The 21,326-nt window shown below is 30.6% G+C and overlaps 1 protein-coding gene across 1 annotated transcript; it reads left to right on the plus strand.

The window, feature by feature from the left end:
* The first annotated feature begins 15,052 nt into the window (after positions 1-15,052).
* Positions 15,053-20,989, plus strand: LOC127280343 (uncharacterized). The gene is made up of 2 exons (XM_051303269.1): positions 15,053-15,151; positions 15,241-20,989. The coding sequence occupies exon 2, from the start codon at positions 15,378-15,380 to the stop codon at positions 18,684-18,686; it is 3,309 nt and encodes a 1,102-aa protein (XP_051159226.1). The 5' UTR covers positions 15,053-15,151; positions 15,241-15,377; the 3' UTR covers positions 18,687-20,989.
* The last annotated feature ends 337 nt before the right edge of the window (positions 20,990-21,326 follow it).

The following is a 21,326-nucleotide window of genomic DNA, read 5'->3' on the forward strand; positions in this document are numbered from 1 at the left end:
TTGAAAATCGTTACTTGGGGATTTTCGGGTGCGCTGATTACGAATTTTAGGTCCGTTTTTCAAAATTTAAAATAACGGATCCAATGTGGCAAAAAATTTTTTAAATTTATTGAATTTGATTAAAACTTGTCACTTGGGGGATTTCTGAGTTGCTGATTACGAATACGAGGTCCGTTTTGCAAAATTCAAAATGGTTGACTCAATACGGCGGACGATTTTTTTAAAAGGGAGAATTCACAAATGATGTCACGCTCTGGGAGGGGGGTCTTCACCAAACGTGACAAAATATGACATGGGAAGGTGGGGGCATCTTAAGTGTGACATCACTTTTATAAAGATTGCTAACTGAAAAATAAAAATGGCTTAAATGGTAATACATTGTATTAAATATTCATTTTTTTTATTATCCCTAAAAAAATTTAAATAAAAAATTAGGGGGAGTCATGAAATGTAACGTCCATTGAGGGGGTAGGGGTTTACTTGTATGTGACAGAGCGTGATAGGAGGGGGGTAGGGGTAAGAAATCTCGAAAAATTGCGTGACATCATGTGTAAACGCTCCCAAAGTTGATCCAATTTGCTTGAAAATCGTAACTCGGGGATTTTCAGGGTCGCTGATTCTAAATCCGGGGTCCATTTTTAAAAATTCAAAATTTTTTTTTCTGACAATTTCTTCCAATATGCCAGAAATTTTTTATTTTGAAAAACCACAAATTTTAAAAACATTTATTTTAATGTAACTTTTTAATAAACTTTTAAAAATCTTCAATTATTCAAATTTGCATTTTTAAGAGTTATAATAATGTTAAAATAAAATTTTTTAATCTATTTAAATTATAAGTTACTAATTTGCACACCTTTGAAAGTGCATTTTAGCCGCATTTTATGAGATCGCACACGTGAAGATTTAAACATGATTTTTTACTAGCACGGATGCGATCGCACATGAAGCGTCGCATAGATATAGTGACTATTGATTTAATAATTATGATTGTAATAAAAAAGGTTTTACCGTCATGCGCAACGTAGGTTGTACAGAAAGATTACTGTACTGTACTGTACTGTACTGTACTGTACTGTACTGTACTGTACTGTACTGTACTGTACTGTACTGTACTGTACTGTACTGTACTGTACTGTACTGTACTGTACTGTACTGTACTGTACTGTACTGTACTGTACTGTACTGTACTGTACTGTACTGTACTGTACTGTACTGTACTGTACTGTACTGTACTGTACTGTACTGTACTGTACTGTACTGTACTGTACTGTACTGTACTGTACTGTACTGTACTGTACTGTACTGTACTGTACTGTACTGTACTGTACTGTACTGTACTGTACTGTACTGTACTGTACTGTACTGTACTGTACTGTACTGTACTGTACTGTACTGTACTGTACTGTACTGTACTGTACTGTACTGTACTGTACTGTACTGTACTGTACTGTACTGTACTGTACTGTACTGTACTGTACTGTACTGTACTGTACTGTACTGTACTGTACTGTACTGTACTGTACTGTACTGTACTGTACTGTACTGTACTGTGTTGTACTGTGTTGTCTTGTACTACCCTGTTTTTAAGTTGTTTTTTAATTAGAAGAATCCGTAGAGTAGCTAAGTAAAGCGTAGCGTAGCGTAGCACTACTTAGCGCCGTTGCTAAACGGAATCCCATAGCTGGTGCCATCTGTTTAAGAAATTTTGAACAAAATAATTTTCTTCATTGATATTTCTTCAGGTAATTTATATTTTTCTTTATTACATCTAATGAAGAAATATTTCACAAAAAGTAGTGTATAGAAAATTAAAGTATAATCATAATAATAAATTAACTAACTGAGAATTAAATATTATTAAATATAAATTGAATATATCCAGTGAAGAAATGAAAATAAATAATAAACGGAAGAATAGTCTGAAAAGAAGACACACAACACATTTATGCATAAGGAAGAGGTTGATGTGTCTATGCAAAATAAATCAAATTGAGAAAACTATCTTATATGCTTCTAATAGAAATATAGCGTTGGTTAGATGCGATCGTTGAACGACAGATGAATAAATTGCGCGGGAAATTAGAATGCATATATATCGGTTTTGGAGTGGCATAATTTGAATGCAATCGATTCACGGTTTCAATCGATCCATCGCGCGCGGGTACCAATGGACCAAGGTATAAAGATACGCGCGCTCCCTGTATATATATATATTGGAAAAAGCGGCATTTCTCGGCAGGAGACGACTTGTACATATCTCCCTCGTAATTTCCTTCGTTCCGTTCGAATTCTCGCGATTCCCTTATACCTCACTATTATACTGCCCCAAGAGATAACCAATCCTTATTGTCGGAAATACATTCACATATCTCTCACTCTCTCTCACTCTCTCATTCGCAAAATACTATTCTCCTCTTTCAAACGCGGAAATGTGGGCTACTACAGTTATTGACAATGTTGTTTATTGATTCCACGACCCTTAATAGTCGATTGTAACACAAAATACTTATATACCTATAAAGAAACATGAACCTATCTCTATTTTTAATTTATCAAGTTCTCCTTTTATGAAATCTAATCTCTCGTTCGTCTTTTTTTTATTTGAACCAAGATTCATTTTAATTACTTCTATACAAGTGATTTTATCTCTTTGAAATTATATTTTGCCAAGTTTCACTATACGATATAATGGGCAAAAATTTACGATAACTACGATTATACATTGTTTTCATTAATTGACTATAACATGGAGCTGAGTTCTACTTTGCTTTTAGATGATATTATTCATTACACTAATGTAAATGTTGCAAAATATTTACTGCAAATTTAAAGCATAACGATTCATTTATCCTATATAGAATGGGCTTTAGTCAGGGTCTAGATAGTTTTCTTTGTTTGAAAAAAAATAAATAAACTAAGGGCCAATTTCACCAACTCCGGTTAAAAGTTAATCAGCGATTAAAGCCAATTCAATCGCTCATGATTGGTCGGTTAGGAATTTAATCGCTGATTAACTTTTAACCGGAGTTGATGAAACTGGGCCTAAAACTAAGAAGTTATTGTTTAAAAGATCTGTAAGTAAATGTGGCTCTGTGGTCAGAGTACACGACTTGCGTCCCACTGGTCCTGGGTTCGATTCTCCTTGCGTGCGAGATTTATTCAAAATTATTTTCTTTAGTGTTTTATATAATTTATATGTAATCATCGTAAATAGAATATAATATAGAAGTAAATAATAAAAGTTTTCATTTATTTAAAATAAAAATAATCTCATAAACTATAGGGAGAACTAACACTGGATTCGTAATCAGCGATCCCAAAAACCCCTAAGTAATACAAATTTTCGAAGAATCCGAGTAGATTTTGAAAATTTATCTGCCATATTGGATCCGCCATTTTGAATTATTGAAAACTATCACAATCAGCGACCCCAAAAACCTCCGAGTAGCAATTTTCAAGTGAATTTAATTAATTTTATGAAAGTTATTTCGATTTCGGATTAAGTTCGAAAAGTTTATACAAAAGAGTTTATAAAAGTTTACTTCCTACATCTATAAAAAAAGAAAAAAATGTAGAAAAAGCAAAGTATAGTCTAATAAATAAATTATATATTTTTTGTCGAGGTGTGTAAAATAGAGGTAATTTTTTCTTTTTTGCAATCTTGGTGAAATTCTTAATGGACAGTGTAGTATATATAACGATCCGTGGTAAATTGGTAAAGGTGATTTTGTCTTCACTTAGGTAAAAAGCAGAATGATAAAGGATATAAGAGCGATGAAGGGGGTGGACGACTTCGAAGAGACCTTCTTGATTACTCTTCACCTTTGGCGAGTGAAACTATCCCTCTTTTTTTTTTCTCTCTCTCTCTATCTCTCTATGCGTCAATTAGGCTCTATTGAAAAAAGCTGCAAGGTGGCCTTTCTAAAAGAAACCGACTACCCGTTAAATCCAGATTAGGAGCGAAGCGGATGACACGATAAAATCGCATCACTACAATCCGGAAATATTTAATTTAGATGTTACAGCTCTTTTTTGAAAAAAGAAGATCTCTCTATTAGATGGTCCCGATTTGCAATTTACCGTTTTTGAAATCATTTTTTTTTCTCCAAGAGTTCAACAAACTTTGTATAATTGTAAATAATAAAAAATAATTTTTTTTTTCAAAAATTGTATCAATATACGATTAATGAATTATTGTCAAAATTGAATTTTATATTTCACTTCTTATTCTTGATATGTTTTAATTTAAATAGACATTTTGAAATAGATGACAGAATGATGATTTGCAAATGATTCTAAAGATATGGCTAGAGAATATATAATATATTTTTGCTCCTGTTTCTCATCGCATCACTCAAATACCGCCTCCACAATCTGTTTATTCAATGATAACAAATTACCCATCCGAATCTGTGCAGTCATATTCTATAATTGCGATTTCAAGTTGGGTGACGCGTTCCCTAGACCTAGCAATGATGTATATTTCTAGAAGAACGACAAAAAGAAAGAAAGAAAGAAGCAGAGAAGAAGGTTGATGATGATGATGATGCTGCTGATGATGATATATAATGAAAGCCAGAGAGTGAAACGATGCGTATAACCGACATAACGGATTGGTTTGAATCCCTAGGTCATAATGAGGGTGAAAAAGTCTCAATATTTTTAAAAGACTTATTCCTCCGCATGCGTCTATAAGCGAATAAGTGAGAAAGAATTGAGGAGCGTGTCGGGAAGTGTCTTCGCAATGGAAAAAGATGAAGGTCTGGAAGCTGGGGCAGCAACCACATACACTATATAACACACACACACATATATATATATACATGGTTGAAAACTCTCACGGCCTATGAACTTGAACTCGTCATAACTGCAAATGGAATGAATACCTGTCTTATATATACTGGCATAGCCGTATAGTAGCAACCAGGCACTTTACTACACTAACTTACTGAATGTATGGTCTAAAGATTGGTTCGAGATATTAAGCGTATACCACAGACTATGTATACTCAAGTGAATGTGTATTATTGTAAACGAGAGCGTGTGAGACGTTGAGTGTACTGCTCGAACTAAAATTAGAACGAGAATTTATAGTTAAAGGAATCTCATCATCTCTATAATAAACAAAAATTGTTACCAATTCATAATCTTTATTATCCAATTGTTCAGGAGTATCTTTATTTTGATTTTTTTATATTATTTACAATATTTAAACTGCTATTTAAGTAACATAATATTAACCCAAAAATTTTGAGGTTAAGTTATATCTGAAAATTTAATTCAATATTATTATTTCTGTAGTTATTATCGTTTTTAAAAGCAGATCTTGTATGTTGGTTAGTGATAATCTTAAGATTGTTGTCACATGCGCGTCAAACAATTTACGACATCTACAGGATAAATGTTGGTACTGAATTCAGCTGTTTATAAAAACTAAAATTTCTCTCAATAGGTGGCGCAGGAGTTACTGTCAATTTTTCATAAAATGTTTCTTTTCCCCGGTATGATAAAAGCGCAATTAGAAGATGAAATATCTCTGTATAATGATGATACTTGGGATAATAGATTACTTAAAAAAAAAAAATTTTCTTTGAATTTAGTCTGAAATATTAACATCACTTGTGCGGGAATATTATTTTCTTCTTTGTAGAATAATCAGATATATACCTTATTTGCAATACATCTTGAGTCAATAATATGTGATGAAAGTACAATTTTTTTTAATGATCATCAATACTAATAGAGTTGTTGGAAGTTGAATATAATCAAGTTTTTTTTTCGATATGTCTTTATTAATGTTGAAGAGTGAGTGCATTTGTACTCGTGTAGCCTGAAGGATGAAATTACCGAATGACCTGAGAATAACGACAACGTGAAGAGGAGTAAAGAAGACGATGATGCTGGTTATCAATCTCGATGCTGCGGTATATATATATATAGTATATATGTGCGAAGGTGGTTTTGCTTCTCGAGCACCTGCTACCGTCATTATCATCAACTGGCACTCCAGAAAACACGGGAGCAAAGAGACAATTCAAAGTCTAATTTCTGCCTACGGCGGAGCAATCCGTTCGTTCCTGCCTCGGACAGTGTTCTCTCTCTTTCTCTCTTTCTTGGTTGCTCTTTCTCCGATTTACTTTACGCCATACGACTAACGACGCTGTATATAATGGCGCAACGACAGCCTGCAAAGAGCACCGACAGTTAGGATACAACGCTAGGGGTATCTAGACAAATGAATCGCTATTAGAATAAAACTTTATGGCTTCTCATGAGAAATAAAAAAGACACTCATTTGTCCTAACTGTCCCTTCATTAACGCAACCACCTTTTAAGGCATAAAGCAACCTTATGAGCCGTTGAAGTCCACCTTTCATGGCAAAAGATCAATAATAAGATATAAACGATCATTTGAAGAATAGCATCAGCATTAAAAAAAAAAAGATATGGGATATTCCACGTCAACCGGATCACTTGCAGACTGAAAATTGAGTGCAACAAAATAAGGTCTTATAGAACTCAAAATGTTCCTACAAACATGTACTTTTGAATGCAACATGGCGTTTTCAAAAATTTCAAAATGATACAATTCCGAAAAATATAAAAAATCATTCAATAATATCGTTGATAAAAATCTTAAAAACCTATAAATTATTTCTAAATCTGTAAATTTTTTTATCTAGTTATGATCGTTGATTACAAATAAGAAGCATAAAATGTTAGAATTACAAATATCAAAATGGCGGATCCAATATGGCGGATGATTTTTTTTTTTGATAAAAATCTTAAAAACCTATAAATTATTTCTAAATCTGTAAATTTTTTTATCTAGTTATGATCGTTGATTACAAATAAGAAGCATAAAATGTTAGAATTACAAATATCAAAATGGCGGATCCAATATGGCGGATGATTTTTTTAAAAATCGTTTAAGTCATTTAGATTAGTTTGAAAATTGTTACTCGGGGGTTTTAGGGGTCGGTAAATGCGAATCTGAAGTCAGATTTAAAAAATTCAAAATGACGGATCCAATATGCCGACGAAAAATTTAAAAAAAATCTCAAATTAGCTTACAATTAGAAATTGTTACTTGGGGTCGCTGATTACGAATTTAATATCAGATTTTCAAAATCCAAAATGGTGGATACAATATAATAACACTGTATCCTTTAAAAAGGCCGATTCATATAATTTTTAATGAGTAATGATTAGTAGCCTTGAAAGAGGCTGATTGATATATAATTTTCATATTTTAATAATTTGGTGGACATAAAAAAGGACCAATTAATATTCTGTAATACTCAAAGGCTCCAAGGCTGTAGAGGTGTCTTTTAGCTGTCAATGTTTTATTTGGTGCTGGAATGAATACTTGTGATATTTGGATATTTTGTACCCGTGGAGCGTTTGATAATTTCTACTATTTTGAATTTTTGACCTTCAACTCTCATTTTATAAACAACCTCTATGTTAAATTGATAATTATCGCAAAAATACAAACCCTTTTACACCTAATCATAGAATTTTACATATTTTTTTTGGACATTTTCTACTTTTCAACTCTGACGTCATATTCGTAATCAGTGACCCCAAAAAAACCCCAAGTAACAAGTTACAATTCGTGTAAATAAAGATTCTTTAAATATGAGTATTTTAGTTTATGATTTTTATGGGAAATTAATGCGCCCCATTTAAGAGTTTCAAAATGAAAGAAAATTAGAATAAGCGTAAAAAAATGAAAGTGGGAATGGAATTTGGAAAAAGTGAAAATAGAAGTATACCAGACAGCAATTTTTTGTTATTCACCCTCATTCTTTCTGAACAATATATTTTTTTTGTCACACTTTTAATGTTAAACTTCTTTTTTTTTTAAAACAGTTTTTTTGCCTTTCAATCTTGAAAACAATCGTTTTGCAAAGGTTCGTGAATTGTTTGTGTGGTATATAGTAGCGTAGAGTTAATTCCAGATGCTAAAGGCGAGAGTGAGAGAGAAGTGGTGAACATGAAGGAAGGAGGAAATATTGTGGCTATTCTTCGAAGAGAGACAAGAGCACGCAGGTCTCCATACATTATCCAAACGTGAACCAGATATGTTCCCGGGAGGCCTGTCGCAGTAAATTATCATTTTCATAGCAGTATATGCGCCGACAATTTTAAAACGCAACATGGCCAGAGGCGAGCTCGAGTTGAAATGGTATATGTATGTGTGACGAAGAAAAGAAATGTTTCGCGGATAAAGGCTGAAGAAAGACACACACAGCAACTAACATTCAGCTTCTATATATTCTACAGTGGCCGCGCACAGAAATCACGACAAGAAAAGGCGTTGAGCTTGTCTATATACTTTCGTATCTCATATTTGAGGTGAATTTTCACACGGTTCAAGACTGCTTCTCATAAATCAGCGCATGAATGTAAAAATTGCAACAAAAAAAAAGGTGACGCTTTTAAATTCCTTTCAATATGATATATACACTGGTTTTGTAATTACAGTAATGAAGATTACAACTGTTATCGAACTGATGACCAGAAGGGGTTTTATATTAATATAGAGATATATATTTATTTTAATAGCAACAAGTATATAACATTTAAACAATTAATCAAATATTGTTGCCGTTTAATGGGAAAAAGTTTATTCTTATAACGCTTATTAAAGAATTCAACTTAAATTTCTATTTTCAATTTTTTTTATTAACTCAATAAATTGAAACTAATTAGACCATGTGGAAAAAGACATTTTTTAGAACTTTTTCTAAAATGAGAAAAGATTGGGTGTTACAATTTTTAAGGGATGATATAGAAGGGTACAAGAAATACCGCTCTTCTATTAATTTACAATAATTTAACGTAAAATATGATAAAAGTAAAGCAATAAATAGTAATAGTGGCGTTTCCTAGTTCATTCAGCGACCACTAACTCACATTGGCGCTGCCTCCTTAATTCCCCAAGAAACGGGTCATTTTTGAGGAAGAATATTTGTTTTAACAGTAGTTGTAAATTCGATTTTGTTAAATAAAAATTTATCGGTAGAAATAAAGAATATTATGTTTTTATCAGCAAAAACATTTTTTTTTTATATTTTCTCATTGACTACCAGTTGCATCGTCAACGCAACACTAGAAGGCATTGAAGAAAAATATAGACAGAGGAGACTCGTCGTAGTACTCTTCCTCGTGTGCAGGTGAAGAATGAATGTAACAGGTATAAGAGAGAAGAGGGAAAGGGGGTTGAAGAAGCAGTGCATTACCCGTTAGACATGGCCTCTTCGCTTATATATTGACTCGTACAAAAAAGCGACTGTTCTTTTGCTCCCTGACACACGATGGTTACTGTTGCCGCCACAAAGTCGTCGTCGTCGTCGTCGTTGTAGTCGTCATTCACTTATATATATGGCTCTTTGGTACCAGTAGCGCAATCACTACACAGGGACAGCAATAATACGGTGAACGGAAAATTAAACTTCTATGACTTTTGATTATTATAAACAATTTATCATGATCTAAATTACATTTAAAAAAAGAGAATCATATCTATGTAATTTTTCAAAAGTTTCAACATTTCTATTAGTTTACCTATATTTTTGCGTATTATATACGAAATGCCAGATGCTTTTGAAATATTGAATCTCACAGGAAAATGATTCAATTTATGATGAATAGTATATATATATATATATATATATATATATGATGAAAAGATGAAGTGAACGGTGATTAAATTAGCTATCGAAGAAAATTATAACATTGATTAGAATTTGTAGACATGACGTGAATGCAATTTGCACATAATCTATACCTTATAATAATAATGATGATGATGATGATGATCAATTTCGTATATAATAATATTGTTTTATTTGTTCCATTTATAAGAATTTTAATTTTTATTCATGAATTTCTAATCCGTTTATAGAATTATTAAGGGGGGAAACCACATCAGAACGATGATTTTCTAGCTACTTTTTGAGAATTTTTTTTAAAAGGGATAAAATTATTCAAATGAAATGCAAGATTAACACTATGTTGAATATATATTTAGCTGTCTCTCATAATTTTTTTAATCATTTTTATTAAAAACATTCCAAGTTAGCAGCTATTAATCCTGGAGCTTCGTCTTTTGAGTTTATGATTGTTGTGCAGTGTGGAATTCACAAATTTGATCTGAAAGCAAAAAATGAAGATTCTTCAAATTTTATACATATTTCATTATTAATTGAACTAACTTTTAAGTGAAAATATGGAAAAATTGACAGTAGTTTAATGTTAATGTTTGAATCAGTCCTTCCTCTTCTTCATAAGTCAAATCACAAAAAGATCTTCATCAGCAATGCCGCTACCTACCTGCTTTGCTACTCGGAGTCAGCTCCGTTTATTACCTGTAGCACAGAGAGGACATAGAATTTCGCTCATAAAAATTTGTTTCAACATAATTTTAAAGACAAACACTATTTATACAAAAAATTCGATTTTTTGAACCCTCTAATGTGTTTTCCCCTTACAGCCGAAAAAATTTTTATTAACAACTGTTGTCACTGTTCTTGATATTCAATTCTTGGATGTTATTATTGTCCTGGCTTCCTGAGAAAGAGAAAGGGATTTCAACTCAGTGATGAGTTGAATGTCCAAGACATTGTTAATGCAGCGTGACCAAAGTGATCTCTCACACGTCGCAAATGAGAGCAGAGGATATGAAAGAGAAGAAAAGAATAATAATTCTTTTATGAGAGTGTGGAGGTGGCAGAGATCGTTGGATGAAAGAAGAAGAAGAAGTAGCAGTGGCAAAAGACATAGCACACGCAAAAGAAAATAATCCCACTACATATAGGTAGTGGCCAGTGGCAGTCCACTGTCACAAGGACGAACAACCTATTATATATCTCACAAGAGCGAGAGTAAAAGAGTCTGGACAGGTGAGATAATCAAGCTTCAAAGCACCTCGCGTAGTAATCACTATTCGCTCTCTTGGTGTCTTTTATTCTCCCGCGAACTCTATAAGCCAACCATTCGCATTTGATTTGCTGTTAAAAGAAAGCGATTCTCGAACGGCCTTCGACTTCTGGTCTTCCTGGGTCTTTTCATCGCCGCCACCATCAATCTCAAAAGCTCTTATATCTATATATTATTTCTCCACACATCAAAGATATACGCTTTTATTTTGTTGAAAAAATAAAAAGAATTTAACAACGCTGAACAAGTGTTAGCCTTCAAGGCAAACTGTTGCGTGGCATATTCTCTAAAACTGCCTAGTCAGAGTTTCTTTCTAATGAGAGTATAGAATTCGCAAAACAAGATCTCGAACTGTTACATTAAAAATGTCATCATTATTTTTATTTAAAATTCCACAAAATTTTAATCACAATAACTGAAAGATTTTTATAGTTTTTTTTTTGTATTTATTTTTGCAACTATAAGGAACAATAATATGCTTCTTCGCATTGTGCACATGGCGGAGGTCTCTACTTCAATACTGATTTACAGCTCGTCTAATTTGTAGGCGGTTGCCATTAAACAATCCATAAATGCGCATGCGTAAAACACTCCCAACCCGCATGGACAGATGGACGGACAAACACGATTTATTCATATTCAAATGCGCGTCTTTATGAGTTTACTCACACGCGCGAATGCGTAACTTTCATTTGAGGTTATGTTGAGCAGAGAGTTAAATACAAGTATCGTCGTCGTTAGCTTGCTGTTTTATCCGTACCTTCAAGTCTTTGCACACTTCATTTTTTTATTGTCTTCCTTACACATATAGCACCGACAATGAGAACCCAAAGACCTCTTACATATGAATTATGACTCCTTCTTCCGAGTGCAAAAAAAAAAAATAAAATAACTTGGATTAGTGTATGAACCAAATGGACCCCACACATTTAATACTTTTGCGCTTTTAAAGGGCAAATGCCATTAACATTTCGTTAAATAATCAATTTTCTGTTTGTTATTATGCACAAACTGTATTGGATGGTACTGGTTGAAGTGAATTTTAAGATTTGGATATCAATGACAAAAAAATTTTTTGGAATCATCAAAATAAATTTTTGAAAATTAAAAAAATACTATAGGAACCACTGGTATTATAAATTAATTAAAACACATATATCGCGAAAAAAATAGTTAATATATGTTTACGAGTTAAAGAAGAGTCACTGTTTGTAGAAGATCGGTATCAGCAGAGAAACTTTTTTAAAATTGAACTCGTGACCCTCTCAATGACAATATTCACACTGAAATTTACTGTTTTCATGTTCCTCTGCGTTCCTTTTCATGCTCACGAGAAGTGACGATATACATATTGTTTCATTGTACATATACGCGTATTCCATTTATCGCAGTAGAATTCCTACTGATCTCGTGCAAAACTCTTTTTCAGAGTAATGCTTCCCAACTATACTCTTATGGCGTGCAATCACCCATAAACACCATTAAAGGACCAATGAGAAGTGAGAACTTACAACGTACTTTACTCGACTTATGACACTGTATCATCTAAATTACGTACTTCTTACAAGTATTACGTGTATCATTACTTTCTATACAGCTTTTCGATTCTCACCACGTATTCAAATAGTTTAATTATTTATATTAATATAAATAACTAGAATATTACATTTTTATTTTACTATCGTTATAAAATACTTTTTTCTCAAAACACTGATACTTTTTACAAAATCGGCCAACATACCAAGGATCTTTGATTAATAAATTTTCAAAATCCAAAAGAATGTGCAAATCTATGCAAAAACACGATTGCAAAATTACAAATAGAAAAGTAATATAATGACAGCTGCGATTTCGTGCTCCCTGCATACTACTGACATCTGACGGCGACTGGACGTAATAAACCTCCTACAGACTGTCATTATATTACTTTCCTATTTCCCATTCTGCAATCACGTTTTGAAAATTAATTCACATAATCTTTCGGATTTTGGAAGTTTATAAGATAAGGATCCTTTATATGTTGACTGATTTAGTAAAAAGTGCCAGTGTTTTGCAAAAAAAGTATTTTAAAATCAATGTTTATTATTTTCACATTCAGTGCCAGTTTTAAAGGGTGATAAAAAAGGTCTCTCTTTGCTAAAAAAAAATAATTCAATACTCTTAATTATTAATTCGCCTGAGAGTGAATTCGAATCTATTCCATTTTAAAAATTCATGAACTGTTTAATTCTTTAAATATCAAAAAATAAATAAATATCAAAAAATTCTCAATTCTTCTTAATTCCTCGCTTCTTATTGTGTATATAAATGTATATGTATTATTTTCAGCTAAATTCTAACTTTATGTTTTGTGTATGTATATATACAACATAAAGTTAGAATTTAGCTGGAAATTATAGGAAAAATAAGAGTTGGCTTTCTCTTTGTGGAGATTATCAAAAATACCTCGTAAATTATTTGTACGCGAGAGTAGGCTTTTGCACATTTAACGAGTATGAAACTCACGAGATGGTCCGTGTTGCTCGTAGAGCATGTAACTTATGAGGCACGCATAGCTACTTTTCATCAAAACCGGCTTTATTGATGATCTTAATAATTTTCTAATTAATTACAAATCCCAATGATGACATTGACCTTTGATCATCAGGTCAATAGATAGAGAACTGGCAAAAACAAAAAAATATATATATATATAACAATAAATTGGTCATAGGTTAATGGTCTTTCAGCTTACTGTAGAAAAAAAAACAGTTACACTAACTTTATGCCGACAAGAGCGAAGCTAATCAAGATATCCGCAATTGAGATTATGTCTTTGTACAAAAGCATCTCGCAGGTAAAGAAAGTAGCTTACCGTGTGCGGTCGTATGGCCATTATGAACCCAAGAACATCACGATCTCTTTTTCATGACCATGTATCTATTTTTTTTTTGTTTTTTTTTTTTTTTTTGGTTTCATATCGAATGTAAAAGAAATTAGCAACCTATGATAAATGATTTTTGATGGACTTTTTTTAAAAATGTAATTTCAATTAAAATGTAATTATAGAGTTTATGTCATCTTGTAATCAGAAGTTAAATATTATTTCTGAAACTGTTAGCATTTAGTGGAACTAAAAACGAAACTCATAGGTTTTTTATATTTTTTTTCAGTGGTACAGGATTTACGGTATTCCTTCCTAAGGTTGTATCGGATGATAAAACATTCTGTTAAATGATTTTGAAAAGATTTGCAATATCATATACAGTAGCAGATATATAATATGTTCTTAAAGAGTTTACAAATTTATTATTATGTAATTAAGATAGAATATCTGAAATTAAACAATTTTATTTTTATAGATATTTAGAAATAAATTAAATATTTAACCTCTTCACAGTCTAGTTAAAAAATCGTTTGTGGGTCTAAAACGGTCCAAAAAAATAGTTTTTAGAAAAATATCATATTATCGTATTAAAAGTTTTTAGGGTCGCTGAATCCAAATTTGAGGTCAAATTTAAAAAATTCAAAATGGCGGACTCAATATGGGGGAAAAATTTAAAATTGATTCGATTCATTTCAAATTTGGTATTCTGGGGTTTCTAGGATCTCTGAATTCAAATTTAAGGTCAAATTAAAAAATTCAAATGTCCAAAAACCTTAGTATACCCATTGACACTCAAATCGAATTATGTTTAGTATTTTTTTCTAAGATGGACATTTATGTGCAAACTCACAAAGGTGGCACGACTTTTTTTTGAACATATAAGGGCCATGGACTCTCAAGGGGATAATAAATTATTTTTTTAAGGTAAATTATTTCTAATATTGTTATTCATTATTACCTTGAAACATAAAACAACCACTACACGTGTCTTTGTGTGAAGTAAAATAAATAGAACAAGAACGAGAAAACAAATAACAAGGAAAAACATGTTTTTCGATTGTAATCGTTATATTTTCTTTTTGATATTTCGTTTCCACGTGGGTTATTATTTTATGTTTTACGAATTTATTAATTTAATATTGTATTTCATCACTATAAAATAATATTTTAATTCTTCAACTGTATCAATAAAACGACACATAAGGTAAAAGAATTTGTTTCTTGGAAAACAAAAATGTTATCTAAAAATTTTTAACTTATGGGTATAAGTATATCTATTAACAGCGATAATTTTCACATTAAGATCAGTAACTGCTTTTTTATAAACAATATGAGGTACAATAATGTTTTACTAATTTAAATTTAATTAGAGAAAGAGTGATTCGTAATTGTTAATATTTATTTTATTTATGATTTTTTTGCAGATATTATTTCAATTTCATTCGCCTTCATCAGATGAAACAACAGTGAAATCAGTGGCAACTAATATAGTGAAATACATTCTTACTATTCATAGACTGGTAAATATAAATTTTAAACTAATAAAACTCAACTTTCAAGAATGGATACATTTAAAAATGCACTTGAAATTGTACAGCTTATACCAGTTTTCACTTACTTAAACATACTTAGTGACTTTTTATTTATTGAAAATTACCTGTCAGAAATTGATCAAAATAAACAAATACCAATTGTTAATGCACTCTATAAATACTTGGACGATAATCAGAATAATTTTGAGAATAAAAATAAATTAATAAGAAATTTGTTAAAAGGCAGCGATCTTTATGGAGAAAAAGACAATGAACATTTTGATATCACTTTTGTTAATGTGATGTTCGAATATATTATTAGTTCTTTAATATTTGACAAATATGGTAATATTTATGGCTTCTTGGCAGATGTTTTTTGTAGAGCGAAATGTTTTCAAGTAAATCAAATATTGAATATGATAAGAAAAAATCTTGAGATTGCATTGTTTCAAAATGAATATGGCGATGAATCTACTCTCAGTAATTTATCAGTGAATAGAATATATAACGATATAATATTGCCTCTGTTTCCTCGACCAAAGGCTAATCTTAGTTTATTGTCTCATGATTATATTTATGCTCAAGCTGGTTTAATGTTCCTTCGACCTGGAAGAATAAATACTGCCTATTATAATGATTTTGAAAGTAGTGATGAAAATCTAACTGAAGAAAATTTATTTGAAGAATACTTATTAATTGGACGTGTAATTGAAAAATTAATTCTATCTGACGAGAAGAATTTTGAAATATCAAAAGCTTTTGCTCTTCCTGCTCTTTCGTATTATATTTTGAATTCAAAATATTTATTTGAATTTGAAAACATGGAAAATATAATTTCACAATCAAATTTCTGGAGTACAGCTTATCAGGAATTATTTCAATATATATCTAAAGCAATTAATGACCCTGAAGTCAATTTAAGGAATGAGTACATAGTGAAAATGCATTTGGCACTTTCTAATTTTCAAAGTAGTGCCTCATTGTTGAAAACTTTTCAAGAGCAAAATTGTACTCATTTAGCAGTAAGCCAACAAATTTTACGACTTCCAATTGATTTACATTATCCAGAATCATATCAATGTAAATTTGTCAAACCTGTACCTAATTTAAAACAATACTTGATGAGTCAAATTTATACAATCAGTGAATTATATGAAACATATGATTTTCAACTAGTCCAAGAGGTCTTTCCAAAATCTCTAATAGACAATTTTAACCAAGATGGAATTATTATAAAAATACTAGATTCTAACAATACACTCAAATCTGATGATGATTTATCAAAGTCAGAACATTCATCATGCGACATTTTGGAATTATATTTTCCCAACAACAAAAGCTTTGGCTACTTTATTTTAAGACGAGACGATTACAATATAATATTTATAAATAAAGCTGATAATCCAGAAGTTTTTCAGCAAGAAATGAAGATATGTTTTAAAAAATTATCTAGTACACCAAATCTTGAAATTTTAAAAACAACTAATGAAAACATGAACGAATTTTTTAAAAATTATATTAAGTACAAAAAATTGCGATTAGAGTCACACTTGACATATTTAGACAACTATTATAAAAGACACAATAAATCATTGAAAAATGATTGGTGGAAGGAATTCGGTTTATCTTTAGTGCCATACTATCCATGTTTATCAAATATGTCGGACACTAATTATTATGGAAGTATTTGTGTATCAAATAAAATAAAATATTTACACGACTATCAACATTCATTAGGCACAACAATCAGATCAATTTTTTTAAAAAATGCAGCTAGTGAAACACTAAATGAAATTCTAACGAAAAATCAATATCAATTCTCAATAATATTTGTATTAAATATAAATAAAATATTTGAGAATATTCCTTTATATTTAAAATATCCTGCATTTCAACTAACCTATGCAACCAAAGACACAATAAGATTACTTGAAAAAATAATTAATTCTTTAAAAGAAAAAACTGACTTCAGTTTTACTTCAATCATAAGTAGTCTTTCTAAGATTTTAATTTTAAAGTCCAATGTTTACAAAAGCATTTATGCTATTGGTGAAAAAAATAGTCGATTGGTTTTCGTAAACACTTTGCAAAATCATAGTAATACTGGTTATGGTTATAAGTTTATTTTTCTATCTTCCAATATTTCAGAAATTGCACAATTGAGAACTGACTATGATTTTAATGATGAGAAATTATTTTTGCAATGGTATTTGGAGAAAGAAAGGAATATTTTTATTGCTTTAAATAACGTAAGCTTTCAACCTGAACCTAATCATATTATGTATGAAATTAATAATCAACTAAGGAGAAGACCAATTAAACTTTTATTTTCTGGAATATCAATGATTAATTATGATGAAAAATGTAATGAAGAGGAAAAATTTATTAATCTTTGCCAAAGACGACGACTTTTAAATGAAAAATCTTACTACGAAAATGAAGCCATAAACTTCGTTAAGAAAAAGTTAAATCTTTCTGAAAATGTAATACGCAATATACTTGAAACTTACACATTTCCAGATAACGCAACTCTTATGCGATTTATCAATGATGGGCTGGACAACAATTCCTTTAATGAACCCAATTGGGGTAGAAAATATATAATAAACAATCGTGATTTATTAAATGAATTAAGATACAACATACATTTTGAAAACCACAATATATCAGAATTTGAAGCTGAATTTAGAATCAATTCTTTTTACACTAAAATAGAAAGAAGTAAAATTGAAGAAGAATCATCGATAAACAGAATAATTACAGATTACAATAAACAAAATGCAAGATATTCTTGCACATTTCATGATTACTATGCAATAAGAAATTACGCAACAACAGGATATAAAAGAATAACAGGTGATACACAGGAAGCAAAGTTTATGAAAATTGCATTATATAAATTAGCATTGAGACAATCTGATGAATATGAAGAGAAATTGGAATTAAAATTATTTAGATTTGAAACTAAACCTATTTCAATTATCCAAAATATATCTTCTCAACAATATATTACTTTGCAAAAATTTGTACTAGCATTTTCAAATGCAGGAACTGCTACAGAATTTGTTGGTTATCCAACTGTTGGTTATTCAAACATTCTTTATGAAATGATATTTAATGGATTATATGTAAGGGTGAAAATAGATCAATTTTATAGAAAAAAAGAGAGGAATATCATTCTTTTACCTGGAAGCACATTTCTGATTAGTGGCAGTGAAACAGTGCAAATTGGAGGATTGGGCAATGTTTTAAAATTAAAACTAGAATTTATACATTATTATAATGAGAAATATTATTGGCATAAACATATTATGAATGAATTAGCTAAAATCAATTGATGTAAATTTCTAAATTTTTAAAAATTTACAAAATTAGTGAGAGAGAATTTAAATTTGTAGACTTTTTTTCGATTAAATAATTATATGTAATACTTAAATGGTCTCTTATTGCCTTTCAAAGAGTAAATATAGTATAAAAATTGAATATTGGTCTATGGACGTTCTGGAGATATTATTTTGTCATGGGAAATTAAGATATTCCTAAGATGATAAAATGATATCTTCAGGACGTCAGTAGGACATGCTGAATATCCGGATGCTGTTAGGCTGCCGAATCAACTAAGTTTTTTATAATACAAATTTTTTGTTTTTGATAATGGCTCGAGGAATCTTCCAGAGAAATAAATAATTTATCGTTTGCAGGAAGTTACAAATTCAATATCCTTAACTTAAAAATTTCTTCCAATGAATGTATTTTACGATTTTCCACTTACTTCGAAGTTTTTAATCATTTCAGAATGGCATAAAAAAAACAAGTTACACCTTTTGTCGGTCTTAGTTTCTTGTACAGGTTTTGACACTCACCCACACACACACATAGAAGGAAGCAACAAACCTTTAAAAGATGTAGTGCCCCAGTACTAAGAAGTCATATGGTGACCAGTTGCTGGTCGCGAGTCACTCGCTGCGGGAATCGAGACAAGAAATGCGTGGAAATAGCCTCTAGTAATTTCACACGTTAGTGCTGGCGAAATTGTTCTCAGCTAGCGCACACACGACGTTTCCGATGACCGGAGTTCTTCTTCATCTTCTTCCACTTCGCCACAGCCCATCGCCCCCTCTCATATATACACTGTATGGTCCAGCACCTTTCTTGCTTCATATCCGGCATCTCACTTCCACCGAGTCATTCTACCAATAATTTAAAAATAATTACCAACGAAACAAAAATATATAACTTCATCAAGAATTTGCTAAATTAAATAATTAGCAATCATTCAACTACATAGAAATTAATTCAATAATCAATTCGAGGAAAAATTGTGTGAATGTCATCTATAATAGGTGTGTACAATCTGCATGTTTAGTATATAATAAAATCAAGAAACTTTAGTGTTACGAACCAACTCATTTTGCATACTAATTAAACGCTTAACTGCAAGCACTTTGAACCGCTTGAAGCATTATTTTTTCTTTGTGTAAATTTTTGTCATGAACACGCACTTATAAGCAACTAGAAGAGGTTGACTTAAAGGTCTTATTGCTGAGAGAAGCGTCTTAAAACTTTAACCATAGACAGCTCTCGTGGTTCTTACTAAAGCTTATATTGCCAATGCATTTTAAGTAGTCTAGAAGACTTGCATTGTGCACCTGAGAATGGATCTTGCATTTTGCCATTTGACCATTTTACCCTCTTACGCCCATATGTAGCAGTACTTAAGTCGTTTTTGCAAACCTTCATCCTATTGGAATTTCAAGTGCTGTGTCGTATTACCTCCACAGAAGCAAAAAAAAAAAACCCTAATGCTACTTGTCAAATTTAAACTACTCGTTAAATTAACACACTTTGTACAAAAAAAAATATATACACGTAAGCATAAATTGTCTTAAAGATTTTTTTATTTTTTTCTGCCACTTCTTCTTATAAACTTCTCAATACCAACCCTCTTAAAAAACTTAAAAATAATACCAGTAAAATTCTCCAATATTTAAATGACAATGAATTCTTAAAATACAAATATCACTACAATGCATTAACTTTAACTGATACTGTTTTATCAAGATTCTATATGGTCTTTCAAAAATTCATAAAAAAGATATTCTATTTCGTCCTATTGTTTCATTAATAAATAGTCATACACATTTTTTTTTTAGCAAAAACGTTGTATAATGAATTAAAAGATAATATCTGTATTCTGAAATCACACATTAATAATAGTTTTGAACTCATTGAAAAAATAAAAAATTCTTATATTCCAATTGATTACATTTTAGTCTCCGTTGATGTTAAATCTCTGCTTTACCAACGTACCAATCGATTTTGTTATTCAAAGTCTTGAACGTAGAATCATAAATATCAATAATGGTTAAATCCCTTTTAATGATATTTTACACTGCACTGAATTTCTTTATAAAAACACATTTTTTATCTTCGATGGAAAATATTATCAACTAATTGATGGTACTCCTGTGGGTTCTTCGATTTCTGAGTTTTTTTGCTAATATTGTCATAGATGATTTAGAAAGTGATTGTTTTAAAAAATTAAAAATTGAACATAATTGTGAACCTATTTTTTACTTTAGATATATTGATGACACTATTTTATGTATACATAAAGATAATATTAACCCGGTTATTGAAATTTTTCATTCTTATCACAATAAACTAAAATTCACTTATGAACAACAAGATAACAATCAAATCAACTATCTAGATATTTCTATAATTATAAAAAATAATGAAATTACATATAACTGGTATCAAAAATCATCTTCTTCTGGCAGGCTCATCAGTTACTTTTCGAATAAAAAACAAAAACAAAAACAAAAACAAAAACAAAAACAAAAACAAAAACAAAAACAAAAACAAAAACAAAAACAAAAACAAAAACAAAAACAAAAACAAAAACAAAAACAAAAACAAAAACAAAAACAAAAACAAAAACAAAAACAAAAACAAAAACAAAAACAAAAACAAAA

Source organism: Leptopilina boulardi, unplaced genomic scaffold (genome assembly GCF_019393585.1).
Source record: "Leptopilina boulardi isolate dan_hultmark-lab unplaced genomic scaffold, ZJU_Lbou_2.1 LbouV2_237, whole genome shotgun sequence".
Classification (NCBI taxonomy): Eukaryota; Metazoa; Arthropoda; class Insecta; order Hymenoptera; family Figitidae; genus Leptopilina; species Leptopilina boulardi.

Bases quoted from the DNA above. Each gene is read 5' to 3' on its own strand.
- LOC127280343 (XM_051303269.1), top strand. From the start codon at position 15,378: ATGGATACATTTAAAAATGCACTTGAAATTGTACAGCTTATACCAGTT.